This window comes from Lepidochelys olivacea (genome assembly GCF_965140295.1).
Source record: "Lepidochelys olivacea isolate rLepOli2 genome assembly, chromosome: 3".
In the NCBI taxonomy this organism is placed as follows: Eukaryota; Metazoa; Chordata; order Testudines; family Cheloniidae; genus Lepidochelys; species Lepidochelys olivacea.
The window spans coordinates 149,790,128-149,804,466 of NC_140413.1; the positions used below are offsets into that span (position 1 = coordinate 149,790,128).

At 55.6% G+C, this 14,339-nt stretch overlaps 1 protein-coding gene across 1 annotated transcript; it reads left to right on the forward strand.

Annotated features, from left to right (window-relative positions):
• Positions 1 to 997: 997 nt before the first annotated feature.
• HSP90AB1 (heat shock protein 90 alpha family class B member 1) lies at positions 998 to 10,401 on the forward strand. The gene is made up of 12 exons (XM_084623031.1): positions 998 to 1,131; positions 1,555 to 1,701; positions 2,504 to 2,710; positions 3,075 to 3,234; positions 3,848 to 3,981; positions 4,656 to 4,973; positions 5,661 to 5,826; positions 6,135 to 6,325; positions 6,728 to 6,875; positions 7,425 to 7,693; positions 8,300 to 8,633; positions 9,810 to 10,401. Exons 2-12 carry the CDS (start codon positions 1,555 to 1,557, stop codon positions 9,917 to 9,919), a joined length of 2,184 nt encoding a protein of 727 aa, XP_084479157.1. The 5' UTR covers positions 998 to 1,131; the 3' UTR covers positions 9,920 to 10,401.
• The last annotated feature ends 3,938 nt before the right edge of the window (positions 10,402 to 14,339 follow it).

Genomic DNA, 14,339 nt, shown 5'->3' on the forward strand with positions numbered 1-14,339 from the left:
TGGAGAATCCTCCACATTCCTAGGTAAGTTTTTTCCTCCCAATGGTTAATTACCCTCACTGTTCAAAATTTGCACCTCATTGCTAGTCTGAATTTGACTTTATTGAGCTTCAGCTCCAACCACTGGATCTTGTTATGACTTTTCCTGCGAGATTCAAGAGGCAGCTACTATCAGGAATCTCTTCCCCATGTAGGTACTTGAATGTAGACCATGAGCAAGTTCTCTCACTTTCAGGCATGCTTTCAAGACCTTGAATCATTCTTGTTGCTTTCTGCTGAACGCTTTCCAATTTGTAAACATCCTTCTCCATTTACAATTACTCTTTGCAATCCGTTAGTTAATCATTTTTTAATCCATTTAATATGGGTCACTTTGGTTTTTGACAAGTACTGGGGTGACAGTGCTACATTTTTTAATCAAAATGTCATGTGGGACTGAGGCCTTGTCTACACGCCCGTCATTCAGTTTAACCTTCTTAAATGTTGGCAGTCAACTTTTTTCTAGTCTTCTTGAAAATTACAGATCAGGGAGGGACCATGGGCGGAAGCAGAAGAGGGGACGCAGCGGTATGAGAAGAGATGGTGGAAGCCAGGGAAACACAGGGGATGGTACTTGGAGTGGAGTTGCTGATGTGTTAAGGGGTTCCTAGGGTTTTGAGTTACAAGGGAATTGGCCCCCAAGAACAGAGGGGAGGTGGGGTGCCAGGAAGAATCCCTTGAGAGATTTGAGGCATCAGGGGGATAGGGCACAGGAATTCCTGGATAATGGGGTGAGTGGGGAATTGGGGTGTCAGGCGTTGGACTACCAGGCAGACTTACAAGTACTGGGGTGACAGAGTAGGGGATATAAGGAGCTTCCCGGGTATTGGGGTGAGAGGGGGGAACCGGGGCATATGTGTCTGGCTGGAAAAGGGCTGCTGCACGGAGACAAAATACCAGAATCCGTAATAATCCCCAGTCTTGCCGAGCCAGCCCGGCCCTTTTAAGGCGGAGGGAGACGGGGGCCGGGCCGGGCTCAGCCCCTATATAGGGCGGGCGGAGGCGGCCCTGGTTTCTCTCTCTCCCGGCCGCGCCGCAGTCCCAGCACCAGGGTCCGAGCCCGCTTCTGCCCGATCTCCCGCCACCCATCGCGGTAAGGGCGGCCGGGGGCCTGGCCTGGCCCGGCCCGGCGCGGGCGGGCGAGCGGGCCGGCGGGGCTCGGCCCCGGGCCGGGCCGGGCGGGGGGCGCCGCGCTCCGGGCGGGGGGCGCCGGGGCGGGAGCGGGGGGCGCACGTGGCTCCGCTGGGCGCTGCCATGTTGAGCGGGGCCCCTCGGGGCGGCGGCCCGGCGGGTTCGACTGCGGGAGCGCCCGGCCCCCGCCTCCAGGGCTGGAGGCCCCGCTGGGCCTTGGACGCGGCCCGGCCCCGCCGGCCTGGGGTGGGGAGCGGGGCCCTGGTCGCCCAGCAGGCGGCGGCCCCGCCTCTCCCGTGCCGCCCCGGCGGGGAGCAGGCCCGCGGGAGGGAGGCGGAGGCGGGGGCGCCAGGCAGGTGCTCTGAGCCCGGGGCTTGTTTTGCAGATGCCTGAAGGAGTGCAGCATGGGGAGGAGGAAGTGGAGACCTTCGCCTTCCAGGCAGAGATCGCCCAGCTCATGTCCCTGATCATCAACACCTTCTACTCCAACAAGGAGATCTTCCTGCGGGAGATCATCTCCAACGCCTCCGATGTGAGCTGGCGGGGCGGGGAGGGGGGGCCGCCCGCCCCCAGCGGGAGTGCGGGGCTCTGCAGTGCTGCCGCTGGGTACAGCGGGCACTGCCCGCCCCTGTTACTGGGGCAACCATTGATTTTCCCTTACCTGCTGAGGCCCTTAAAGGAGCCTGGCTACTGATGGCAGGGCCTTGTAAGGTGCCTCGGCCCTGCCCAAGAGGACCCATCCCTGAGGGGGTGGGGGGTCTGTTTCCCTGCCTTTGTCCTAAGATGGCCAACGAGGGGGCTGGTTAATGCCAGATGGGCTGGTGGTCACCTGCCCTTAGGAAAGGGTTGGAGAGCCCTAAATAATCTCCCTCTTCTCCCCTCCCACCCCCACGGTCTCGCTGGAGTAGTAATTCAGTATGCCCGTAGGTCCTGGCACGAGCGGAACTCGGTGGTGCAGCCCTGCCGGCAGTGGCCCCTATCTCCTAGTTTCATTTCTGCTGCTCTTCAAGGAGCTGGCATGGAGTTGGCATTTGGTGTCTCCTGTTTGTTTCCAGGCATTCTCTCTTCCTGTGCATGTGGTGGATGAATGAGCCTGTCTCTTTGTCCTGCATGCTGCTCTGATGGGGTAGCCATGGTGCCTCTCTTAAGAAGGGCCTCTTGTTTTGCCCTCTGGAGGGGTTTGAGTGAAGCCAGAGCTTTTGTGGCAGATCTGTGTCTTGGTGATGCTATCTCGAGAGTCCATGGGCCTTCCTGCCCGGAGCAGGGAGAGTACAGGATCCATGGAGCCGGTGAATGGTGGGTGGGCCTTGCTAACGGTCTCTGTCCTCCCCTAGGCCCTGGACAAGATCCGTTATGAGAGCCTGACAGATCCCTCAAAGCTGGACAGTGGCAAGGAGCTAAAAATTGACATCATCCCTAACCCCCGGGACCGCACCCTTACCTTGGTGGACACAGGTATCGGCATGACAAAGGCGGACCTCATCAACAACTTGGGCACTATTGCCAAATCTGGTACCAAAGCCTTCATGGAAGCCCTGCAGGTGAGTGGCCTTCAGCCTGGGATCTAGAGCGCTTGGACCCCTTGTGGGCCTGGCCAGCTACTGGGCTCATGTCCTCTGCAGAGCCTTGCAACTTCAACACTCAGTACTTGGCTAAGAAATTACCCCTTTCTGGGCCTGTGTCCTCCCAGGGAGCAGCCAGCAGTGCTTTTGGCTTGTTCATGTGTTCCCCGGTCCCTCCTGCACAGAGAAGAGGTGACTGTGCCCTGCCCTATCCCTGTCTGTATTTGTGGCTTTATCTCTGTGTTGGCCCAGCTCCCTGTTATTGGGACACACCTGGTTGCGTCTCAGACATTACCTGTCTCTGGTGTCTTGCTTTTCTCACCCATTCTCCTTCCCCTTGCAGGCGGGTGCTGATATCTCCATGATTGGGCAGTTTGGCGTGGGCTTCTACTCTGCCTACCTGGTGGCTGAGAAGGTCGTGGTCATTTCCAAGCACAATGATGACGAGCAGTATGCCTGGGAGTCATCAGCTGGGGGCTCCTTCACTGTCAAAGCTGATCATGGTGCGGACTGTGGTAATGGGGTCTGCAGGGAATTAGCCACTCCCCTCCCCTCTGTATGCCAAGGGGTCCCAGAGAGAGGGATCTGTGTGAAGTTAGTCACCCCCTCCCACCCTGTCTGCCATGGGGCCCCTAAAGGGGTTTGAGGTGGCTGGTGACAAGATGGTATGGCTGGATAAGGTGTTGTAGTCTGTAGCTGACACCTGGTGGGGAAGCTTAAATCAGTGAGGGAGAGGGTCCAGGCTCATGGGGTCATGTGTGAAGCCTGAGTGATCAGTCAGCTTGGGTTAGGTCCCAGGTCTAATCTGTGGAGAAAGCTGAGGGAGAAAGCACCCCTCAGTGCTAACCAAATCCATGGTCTAAGCCTGGTGCAGGGCCAGTGATAGCTGTGGATCTTCCCTCCCTGCTTATGGATGGGGTGACTGACCTTGGTTCCTATTAGAAACACTGTGATGATCCTCCCTTTAGTTTAGCTGTGGGCTGTACCTGACATTGACATGAGATCTGCAGAGTACCTGTAAGCAGTAACCTGTAGGCAGTACCTGTAGGCAGTAATGCCACTGTCTGTCCAGTACCTGTAGACAGTAATGCCACTGCCTCTCTCCTGATGTCATAGGTGAGCCCATTGGGCGTGGCACCAAGGTGATCCTGTACTTGAAGGAGGATCAGACAGAGTACCTTGAGGAGCGGCGGGTCAAGGAGGTGGTGAAGAAGCACTCCCAGTTCATCGGCTACCCCATCACCCTTTATGTACGTATGTGAGAGATGGTGGGACCCATGGGAAGGCCAGATGGAGCATGGGGGGAAGCCCAAGCTGAGAATGGGGAGAGGATGGTACATTCCACCTTGAGTCTTCCAAGCCGCACACAGGTGTGCGTGTAAGAGACCGTGATGGGCTTTACCAGGGTCTGGAGGCAAGGGCTGTGCATTCATCCTGCTGCTGCAGGAATTGGCCAGCAGAATGGTACGAGGGTAGGAATTAGTTCACTGTTGCTAGGGAGTGGGGTCACCGAAAGGGTGTACTGCGTAGTCAGACTCGCATCCCTAAATCTGTGCCAGCACCTTGGGCCATTGCCTAAACTGCCAGGCGAGGGACTGAGGCTGGACCCCAGCACTCTGTCTTCACCTACATTGTTCTCTATTGCAGGAGCAATGGGGGTCTCACCAGCTGGTGGTAGCCATAGATTCTTTATCCTCTTTGTTGGCCCAGCCACTGGAAAGCACATGTGAGAAATTTGAACCAGTGCTATACCTGCAGTGCATCACTGCAATGTTTAGCCTTTGCATGGAACCCACCAGACTGAAACTCCCATCTCTCTTGGGGCAACTGTGTCTCTGTCGCTGCCTTTTATCTCTTGTGCATAGGAGGCCCTGAGTAAGGTAGGTGCCTTGGCCATGACCCTCTTTTGCTCCTCTCCCTACAGCTGGAGAAGGAGCGGGAAAAGGAAATCAGTGACGATGAGGCAGAGGAAGAGAAGGGGGAGAAGGAGGATGAGGACACAGCCCCCAAGGATGAGGAGAAGCCCAAGATCGAGGACGTGGGCTCAGATGAGGAGGAAGAAGAGGGTGGTAAGGGCAAGAAGAAGAAGACCAAGAAGATCAAGGAGAAATACATCGACCAGGAGGAGCTGAACAAGACCAAGCCTATCTGGACCCGCAATCCTGATGACATCACCCAGGAGGAGTATGGAGAGTTTTACAAGAGCCTCACCAATGACTGGGAGGACCACCTGGCTGTCAAGGTGAGTGTAGAGGCCGGGCTGGGCACACTGGTAGAGGCCAAGGTTCCCTTTACCTCAAAGCAAGATGGATTAGTGTACAGGTCTACATTTCTTCATCACAGGGGTGGGCTTTAGTATAGGAAGTTGGGGGGCCCCAAAATACTCCTTTAGACCCAGTGAGAAGTGACTGAACTGCAGCTGGTTCCCCTGTCAGGGGAAGCAAATAGCTGGGCTGAGCCCATTTGACTTGTCATTGCTGGTCCTGGGCATGGAGCCTCCCACCTGGGTGTGGTGCAGGTTTGCTGGCCCTTTGGTCCGGGTGACCCTCACTCCCAATCCCCTGCTTCATCCATGTGTGCAGGGTTCTCCTGAGGCCCTGGCTGCCACTCTCTGGCATGAGCAAATGGGGACAGGAGCTGCTGCTTTGGGGGCCTTAGATCCTGCCCAGCATTTGCTGGAGGCGGAGATGTTGGTACAGTGGGGAAGAAGGGGAGTGCAGAGTCAGGGTGCTGGGAGACTTGCTGTCCCGCTTGTCTGTCTGATGCATTGTGCAGTTTGCTCTAAGGTAGCCATTCAGTCCCCCTACCCAAGGTCCTTTGGGTGCTCCTGCAGCCGGGCCAAAGGGAAGGGCTCTCCCCCGGGGAGGGTTAGAGGAATGAAGTCCTGGGAGCTCTGTTCATCTGACCCCCCGTGTCTCCCAACCTGCAGCATTTCTCTGTGGAGGGGCAGCTGGAGTTCCGAGCTCTGCTCTTCATCCCGCGTCGTGCCCCCTTTGACCTCTTTGAGAACAAGAAGAAAAAGAACAACATCAAGCTGTATGTGAGGCGTGTCTTCATTATGGACAGCTGTGATGAGCTCATCCCAGAGTACCTGAGTAAGAGCCCTCTGTGTAGCACCCCACCTTTGTGCAGAGCTCCCTCTCTAAACAGCTTAAGCTCTCTGGCTTCTAGTATCCTCCCAGCTATGTTAGTTGCTTCCTCCCCATTGCACCACCCCAGTACATCATACAGTCTTGCGGCACTGCTGGGAGGGATGCAGAGGTTCAGGTCTCCTGACGCAGCCTGGAGCTTGGGCTTCCTGCTTGGCACTTCTGTTCTCGTGCATGGGGGATGGGTGTATGGAGTTCTTAGCCTGGCTGTACTGATCGCCCTCCCTGGTCCTTGGCTTCTTTCCTCCCCTCAGATTTCATCCGGGGTGTGGTGGACTCTGAGGACCTGCCTTTGAACATCTCCCGGGAGATGCTGCAGCAGAGCAAGATCCTCAAGGTTATCCGCAAGAACATTGTCAAGAAGTGCCTGGAGCTCTTCTCGGAGCTGACAGAGGACAAGGAAAGCTACAAGAAATTCTATGAAGCCTTCTCCAAGAACCTCAAGGTGAGAGACAGCCAGCTAGCCCAGCACTTGGGGGCAAAGGGGACGCTGCTCTGCCTCAACATGCTCCACAGGCAGGCACTTGAGGATCCAGAACTAGTCTATGATCGGTTCCAAGATGGTGACTTCTCTGGGTTGGGCTCAAGGCTCAAACCTGCTCTTCCTGGCAGGGCTCTGGAGCGGAGGGGCCAAACAATCTGTTGTCTTAGCAACCAAGAAGGGTGGGTGTGCCCCAGGGTGCTTGATTGGAAATGCCTCACTAACTGCATCTGCTCCCAACCTCAGCCCTTGGGTGTGGGTGGGGTGTTTGCAGGGAGGAGCTAGATTTCCCAGCTCTTGAGGGCAGGAGAGTGTTAGTGAGCCACTTACTGGAGCCTGCATATAAATCACCTCCTCTGCCCCCAGCTTGGGATCCACGAGGACTCAACCAACCGGAAGCGCCTGTCGGAGCTGCTACGCTACCACACGTCGCAGTCTGGCGACGAGGTGGCCTCCCTCTCTGAGTACGTGTCCCGCATGAAAGAGACTCAGAAAAGCATCTACTACATCACAGGTGAGGGCTGCCGGCCGGGGGGGTGAAACCTCCCTCCTCCCCCATCACCCAGGCAGAGACTGTCCCTCAGAATGGGGATCTCCTCAGCCTGCTAGATTTGGTGTAGCTAATGCAACACCAAGAGGGTTAGATTCCTGTGCGGGCCCCTCCTGCCACCCCAGAATGGACTCTTCTGCCGAGTTACTGCCTGGCTCCTCTGGTCGCTGGTGTGACACGGGGAGTTCCCCTGGCAGGTGGGCTTGTATGGAAAGGGGAGTCTCCTCCCCAAAACTCTACTTCCTAGAAAGAGGCTCTTGTTAATCAGGTGCTTTGGGATCCTTGGCTGGGAGCTGGGTATGCAAGTTTTGTGGTCTCATTTCTCTAAGGGAATGGCCAGGCCCTATCCCTGGCACCGTGGGGCCTGTAGACCCTTGTTAAGAGGTCTTCAACATCAGCCTCGCAGGGGCCATGTCTCAGCCGAAGTCTAGCCAGTCCCTACCAGGGGACTGCTGGAGACCCCAGAGTGTAGCCAGCTCCGAGCCCTGGTGACCTCTTGTTTCCCCAGCACAGGTGAGAGCAAGGAGCAGGTGGCTAACTCCGCCTTTGTGGAGCGTGTGCGGAAGCGTGGCTTCGAGGTGGTGTACATGACGGAGCCCATCGACGAATACTGCGTGCAACAGCTCAAGGAGTTTGATGGCAAGAGCCTGGTGTCAGTCACCAAGGAGGGGCTAGAGCTGCCCGAGGATGAGGACGAGAAGAAGAAGATGGAGGAAAGCAAAGCGAAGTTTGAGAACCTCTGCAAGCTCATGAAGGAGATCCTGGATAAGAAGGTTGAGAAGGTAACTAGGGGTGGGGTGAGGATCCCAGCCCAGGGCCAAGTCCTGGCTCAATGGGGAAGGAGAGTGGGGCCTCACTGAATGCAGACAAGGATTGGACCCTGGCTCAGTGCATGGCCTCTGGCCTCCCTTGTCTCCAGCAGAGGATCAGCTGAAGGAGACTACAAGTCCCAGCATGCACTGCAGCATCTTGCTCTAAGCTTTTGGGCTGCAGGTGAGGGGCACTGACCCAAAACTTTGATTGTAGGGGTAGTGCTTTGGGAATGTGTACTGGGTACCAAGGGGTTGGCTGAGCTGCTGGAGCTGTTCCAGGCAGTGTTCCTGAAGCTGGCTGAGAGATCCCTATTTGCTTCGGGGCTGTCTGTCCTCTGGATATGGTGGTGACGATGTGGCCAAGCCAGAGGGAAGGTGCTGTGCTGTGGAGAGCATCTGTGCCCTTCCCTGCAGCCAGGTCTCCACTGCCTGTGGCTCCTCAGCCATTTGTGGGTGTCTCCTGCTGAGCATGACATAAGGGCTGGAGTCCCTGCATCTGCTGTGACCAGACCCAGTCAGAAGCACTAGACCCTGCTATTTTTTGTCTGGCCTGTTAACCTTGGGGTCCCTCTGCAGGTGACCATCTCGAATCGGCTGGTCTCATCGCCCTGCTGCATCGTCACCAGCACCTATGGCTGGACGGCCAATATGGAGCGTATCATGAAGGCCCAAGCGCTGCGGGACAACTCTACAATGGGCTACATGATGGCCAAGAAGCACCTGGAGATCAACCCTGACCACCCCATCGTGGAGACCCTGCGCCAGAAGGCTGAGGCTGATAAGAACGACAAAGCTGTCAAGGACCTGGTGGTGCTGCTCTTTGAGACAGCCCTGCTCTCCTCTGGCTTCTCCCTGGAAGATCCCCAGACCCACTCCAACCGCATCTACAGGATGATCAAGCTCGGCTTGGGTAAGTGCCCCAGGTGACTGGGAACCACAAAGAGTTGGCATTTGATGGTAGACACTGGGGAAGGAGCTTTTTTCAGCTCTTCAATGTCTGGGATCCAGAGACCTGTTCATGGTGGCTTATCCTGAAAGCTAGAAGTCAGGGGCATGTTAGCCAGTTGAGCTTGTCTTTGGCTTCAGCACAGAGCAGGCCTCCTTGGGAACGAGTGGTAATAACACTTATCCTGCTCCAAGGACACTCATGCTGGCCACTAGAAGGAGCTCTGACTCCTCAGTCCTGGCTTATCCTTTCCTCAGTTTATGGAAGGAGTGGTCCCAAGGCGAGCTTTCCTGACCTGGCTCACACAGGAAGTGCAGTGGAGGGAACAGTCAGCAGGAGGCACTGTTTTCTGGCATGAAGCATATCCTAGTCTTAAATCATGACAGGAGGGTGTAAAATGTGCAAGCTAGAGTGGCATGCAACCTAATCAGCATGGTAGGGCCTGTGCATTAGCCAGTGTGTGGAAGGCCAGTGGCAGGTGTTGGCAGCACGTGAGTGGAAAACTGGTTTGAAAATGGGCTTTTTTTTTTAAAGTGGGAAAACTGACACTTCAGCAAGAAATTGAAAACCCAAAACGTTCCATGGTAACTTCTGATTCAGCAATGCTGCCACCAGGGCCTCTTGGAGTTTGTATGTCATGCCTCTGTTTGTCTCTGTGGGACTCACTACATCTCCCACAATGCACCACTCTCCCATTAGCTGCTGTGGTGCATCATGGGGAATGTAATCCTGTGGCGAGTTTGGCCCATGGAGGAGAATGGGAGCAGGAGGCACCACGGCAGCATCTCTGAACTGAAAGGTGGTTTTCAGGCCATGGCTTATTGACAGCAGTGTGCGTTTTTCCAGGGAAAGCAGACATGCTTTTGGCATGCACGAAAGAGCACTGATAGAAAGCTGGTTTTCTGCTGCAACTTGATGGGCTGGAAACGTTTTGCCCAGTCCTCCAGGAGAGGGCCCTGGCCTAGCTGCACTCTTGGCTTACTGCCCTTTTGCTGAGAAGTAGGGGCCTGTTCCTCCATTCAGACCATGTTGCTCTTGTGGCTGCCCCATGCTCTCTGGAGGTCCCCTTGCTGTGCTGTGTGTGTGATCCTGGGGGTGGCCCTCAAAGTAACCAGCCTGCACATCTCCCTCCCTCCCCAGGTATCGATGAGGATGAGGTGATTGCAGAGGAGCCCAGCGTTGCTGTCCCTGATGAGATACCCCCACTAGAGGGAGAGGAAGATGCATCCCGCATGGAGGAGGTGGACTAAAGGGGGCCATTCCCTCTCCAATCTTAGCTCCCTGCATCATCTCTGCTTGGAAGGGGCAGGGCCTGGCCTCTACAACTGCTACTGACTCCTCGGCTCCCCTAGTGTCGTGTTTCCCCACTTGTTTCCCCCTGTCAGTAGGGGGTAGGGTTGCAGGGTCCCAGCCCTGTCTGGTCCATCTGTCTTTCTGCTTGTGTTGAACCAGCTGCTTGGGGCGGCAGGTTGTGCTGATGGGTTCTGATTTTTCCCCCATGGGGGGGGACTTGTGCTGCTCCTGGGCACCAAGCACCCACCCTGCCCCAGCTGGGGTGAGCACTGAGCTTGAGGGTCCCTGCCCTCTCCCCCCCAAGCACAGCAGGGAGCCCAATACCCAACCCCCTGGCAGCTGCCTGCATCCTAGGGTAGGATGTTGTATTTTTGTCGGCCGTCTGGTTTTTTGTTCTACTGAAATTAAAGTATCAAATAGAGAATGCGGTTTACACAGAGCGGCTGCCTTGTCTGTGCCAGCTGTACACTGTGGGGAGAGTGGGCCCCAGTATTTCCCACTGGGGTGGTGCCCAGGGTCCCTGCAGCACCCAAAGGGAGTGATGGCAGGTGTGGGGGGGAGTCATGGAGAGCAGTGCTCTGTGGAGGCTGAGTGCTGCATTCAAAACGCTGCTGTGCTCGGCCCTGCTCTCTCTCGGAGAACTGCTCAGACCAGTTGCAGCCCCAAGCGCTTGTAGCCCCTGCCCTTGGGGTCAGTTTAATGAAAGGCCCTGGAGTAGGAGCTGAGGCTGGGGCTTGTGATGCTGTTGCCCCTGCTTGGCACATGTGTATCTGGCTGCTAGGGTAGCACTTGCTAAACTTCAGGCTGTGTACCAAGTGCAGGGAACTGAGTGTGTCCCTTCAAAGGGAAGGCAGGGTTTGAGGCTGCAGCTCCTAGCCACTTCCCTAGTCCTGCTCTGTTGCTTACCCTCCCGCTCCCATGTGGAGGGCACCTACCTCACTTTGACAGTGTCTTCCTGAGGAGCTGGGTTAGCTCACCTCTGCCTTTTTCAGCAGTGGGCAGCTGCACATGTGCAAATGCTGTGGAAGGCTAAGGCAGAGGCCAGCAGGAGTCCTGCCTCTGTTGCAATTTGTGTAAGTCTTGTCCCAACAACAGAACTAATCTACACTGCCCCAAAGTCTCTGGGCAGCAACCTGTGTCCTCAGCCTGCTCTCCCCAGGAGCTTTCTTAAGATCCCATTCCAGTTTGCACAACCAGCAATGCCCTTAATGGACCTAGAATTCAGGGGCTTTCTTCCTGGGCTGACCTGGATCCTCTGAGGTGGTGGTTGAGTATCTACTGGTTAAGCTAGCAGTTGCTTTCCTTGCCTGGGCAATCTAAAATCTACACAGTGGAAGAGTTGCTTCTGTGTTCTCCTGGGCTACCTTCTTGGCTCTGATGATCTTGGTCCTGGAACACACATGTGGAGGAAGTGCCAGCTCTGACTTGACTTGCTGCCTTCAGCAGGAGGCCTAATGGAGCCAGTGTGGGATGAGTTCACCCTTCCCCCTGGGCCATGTGGCAGGCTGGAGAGCTGCTCTTGGGTTGGGAGTGTCCCTGTGCTTCTCTCCAAAGGGGTGGAAGAGGTGCAGGACTCCAACTTTGCCACTAAGTGGCACCCTCTTCCTGTCACAGCCAAGGCCCAGTGGTGGAGCCAGCACACTCCTGGGTGAGGTAGTTCCTGTAGGTTGTCTTCTGGGGGTTAATTCTCTCCCCGTAAACCCTGTTGTAGCTTGCTCAGCTGCCCCTTCCTCCTTGTGGGGCAGCCTGAGAGCCAGGACCCAAATCAGATGGATGGACCTTCAGGACTAAGGCAGCTTGGGGGAGGGGGCTAGTAGCTGCTGGACCTTTCTTAAGCTCTGGCCCTCAGGGCTGCTGGTGGTCAGAGGGCAGCTGTGAGGGGCTAACTGATCTAAGGTTTGCCTGGTGTGCTAAGTGGGGCGGAGTCTGGGGAAGAGTCCAGCCCTATCCTCAACAGGAGGGGTAGGAGTTTTAGCAGTAGGGGACTGGGAGTAAAAGCCTGGCTAGGGGCTGGTGGTTACCTACCTTCCACTTTCTGTGGTTGTTTGCTCTCTATATCCTACCACCTGCAACTCCAGCACCTGCCTCTGCTCAGCAGGAGCCTCCCACCATTTGCTTCTGGGCTGTAGGTATAGGAGGGCTGTAGGCACCTGTCTCCTGCTTGGTCCCTCTAGTGTGGAAGTAGGGGAGCAGTGACCAGCTCACAGGGGGGAGAACTCTGTCAGGTCTGGAAGCTATAGGGAGTCTGGGTGCATGGGGGGGGTGAGGGGTTGGCTACAGCTGCCTGCAGGTTTCTGAGGACTTAGCAGGAGCTTTGCAAGGTTTTGTCAGAGGAAGAAGTAGCACCACCAGCCACCTCTATGGTCCTCAGTGCCCAGTACACTTATACCTACCCCAGCTGCAGCCCCCAGCAATTCTGTCCACCTGAGCCAAATGCTTAGTTCGTTACTTGCCAGAAGCCACAGCCTGTGCCATAGCTCCATTTTGTGTGAGTATCTCCATCTTCAACATAAAGGAGCAGAGCCTACAGCTCCCAGCATGCAACAGGGCCAGTGCCCCAGAGTATAGCCCTGGGGTTGTGGGCTGCATTGCATGCTGGGAGTTGTAGTCCTCCACTTTTATAGTGGAGCATGCTCAGATGTTCAGGGGGCTTTTGCTGAACAGCCCTGGCCCATTTTCTTCAAACACAAAACATTTTCACATGCAAAAAAAGGATCCATTCCAAAAACAAATGTCACTTCCCCCTCTTAACAAAACATCAACATGTAACCCCCCCTTTTTCCAGGGGCAAAGTGGAGGGGGTGAAAAGGGTGAGTCAAGGTGGGCAAACTTGGGCAAAACCACCCCGTGCCAAATTCCTCCCTTCTTCTACAGCACCTCTTGTGCGTGACTCACCAACCCAGCCTGCCACTGCCCTGCAGCTTCCCCATGCCTAGGAAGGGGCACTGAGCTGGGGACAGGGATTGGTAGCCTGAAGCCACACTAAAGTGGCTGCTCTTGCCTAGGCAGGCTATTACCATCAGCTGCAGGGGACATGCTCTAGTTTGCACGACTGCACTATGGGAGAGATGGCTGAGCAGGTGAAGGCAGTTGTGCCTTAAGGAACAGGGGCATTCTCACACTGGATTTCTGTCTCTGACAATGGGCAGTACCAGATGGTTCAGTCGAAAAGGTAAAGAAACCAGAAAGGACAACATGCCCACAGGCAGTGGCTGGCATATGCTCTGAAGCAGGGGGCATTATAACCTTTCTATTTTTAACCGCCAGTCTGAATGGGGTAGTTCTCATTATCCATACAAATGCCTGCTGCTCTTCTGAATTCTGCTATGCTCCTCGCCACTGTAGAACATTGTGGCAGTGAGTTCCACAAACAGTCACTACCTGAGTGTCTCCTTTTATCCAGTTTGAATTTGGCACCTTTCAGTGTCATATTGGTATTTTAACAAAGGCTGAAGAGCAATGCCCAACCTACCTTCTATAGACCACTCACGTCCTCGCTTTTCATCTTTCCAATAAAACAGCCCTGTGTTTTTCAGTCTCTCCTGCCATGGAAATCTCGCCCAGTCTCTTGAGTATTCTTGTCACCCAGCTCTGACCACCTGCCTCTCTGGCTGCTTAATCCTTTCTGAGAGCAGGCAACCACAAGTGAACAGAGTCATCTGAGCACTTTATGGAACAGTGTTAGCCTAGCAGAGAGGCTCTTCAAACAGCTTCCCATTCTGCTGGCTCCCATTCCCAGCAGGAGGGACTACACTCCACACACCTTCCTCGTGGAGGGTCTGAAGCTGGGGTTTGGCACAGAACACAGCTCCATAAAGGCTTTACTCCCTTACAGACTGTTACAACAATGGAGACTCTGGGTGGCAGGTGCTCAGCAGGGCTTCGAGTGGCCCCTACCCAGTTGTGGAAGGCAGAGCTAGAAGAGGCCAGGGCTGAGCAGAGCATACTGCCCAAGAACAAGACATTCATGCAGCCAGACTCAGGGCACAGAGAGCTAATAGCTGCCCTTCCATCCTACAGAATCCCTGCACCAGCCACACAAACAGGAACAGTGAGCAGCCAGCGTGAGCAGAGGGCTCAGGTTGGAACACAGCCCCAAACCCGGCTCTGCCTACAACGGAGGGAGGATGGCCTTTGGGTAAGGCCCTAGACTAGTCTAGGTTCAGTACCAAGGTCCACCCCACCATTCCTGGGTGACCTCAGGCAATGCCCTGGGGCTAATAATGCTACCCGGCCTCCCCAGGGGGAGGTGGTGAGACAGTCAGTGTGCCTGCCGCTCAGCCACAACAGCATCCAAGTCCCCAGCCAGAGAGCGCCCAGGAGCAGTGCCTTCCCCCCCAGTGCGTTCAGACCCCAACATTCCACCCCGGGACACCG

Coding starts and splice junctions, on each gene's coding strand:
- HSP90AB1 (XM_084623031.1), top strand. CDS start 1,555: ATGCCTGAAGGAGTGCAGCATGGGGAGGAGGAAGTGGAGACCTTCGCC. Junction 4,974..5,660: donor AGGACCACCTGGCTGTCAAG/GTGAGTGTAGAG, acceptor CCCAACCTGCAG/CATTTCTCTGTGGAGGGGCA. Junction 8,634..9,809: donor GATGATCAAGCTCGGCTTGG/GTAAGTGCCCCA, acceptor CTCCCTCCCCAG/GTATCGATGAGGATGAGGTG.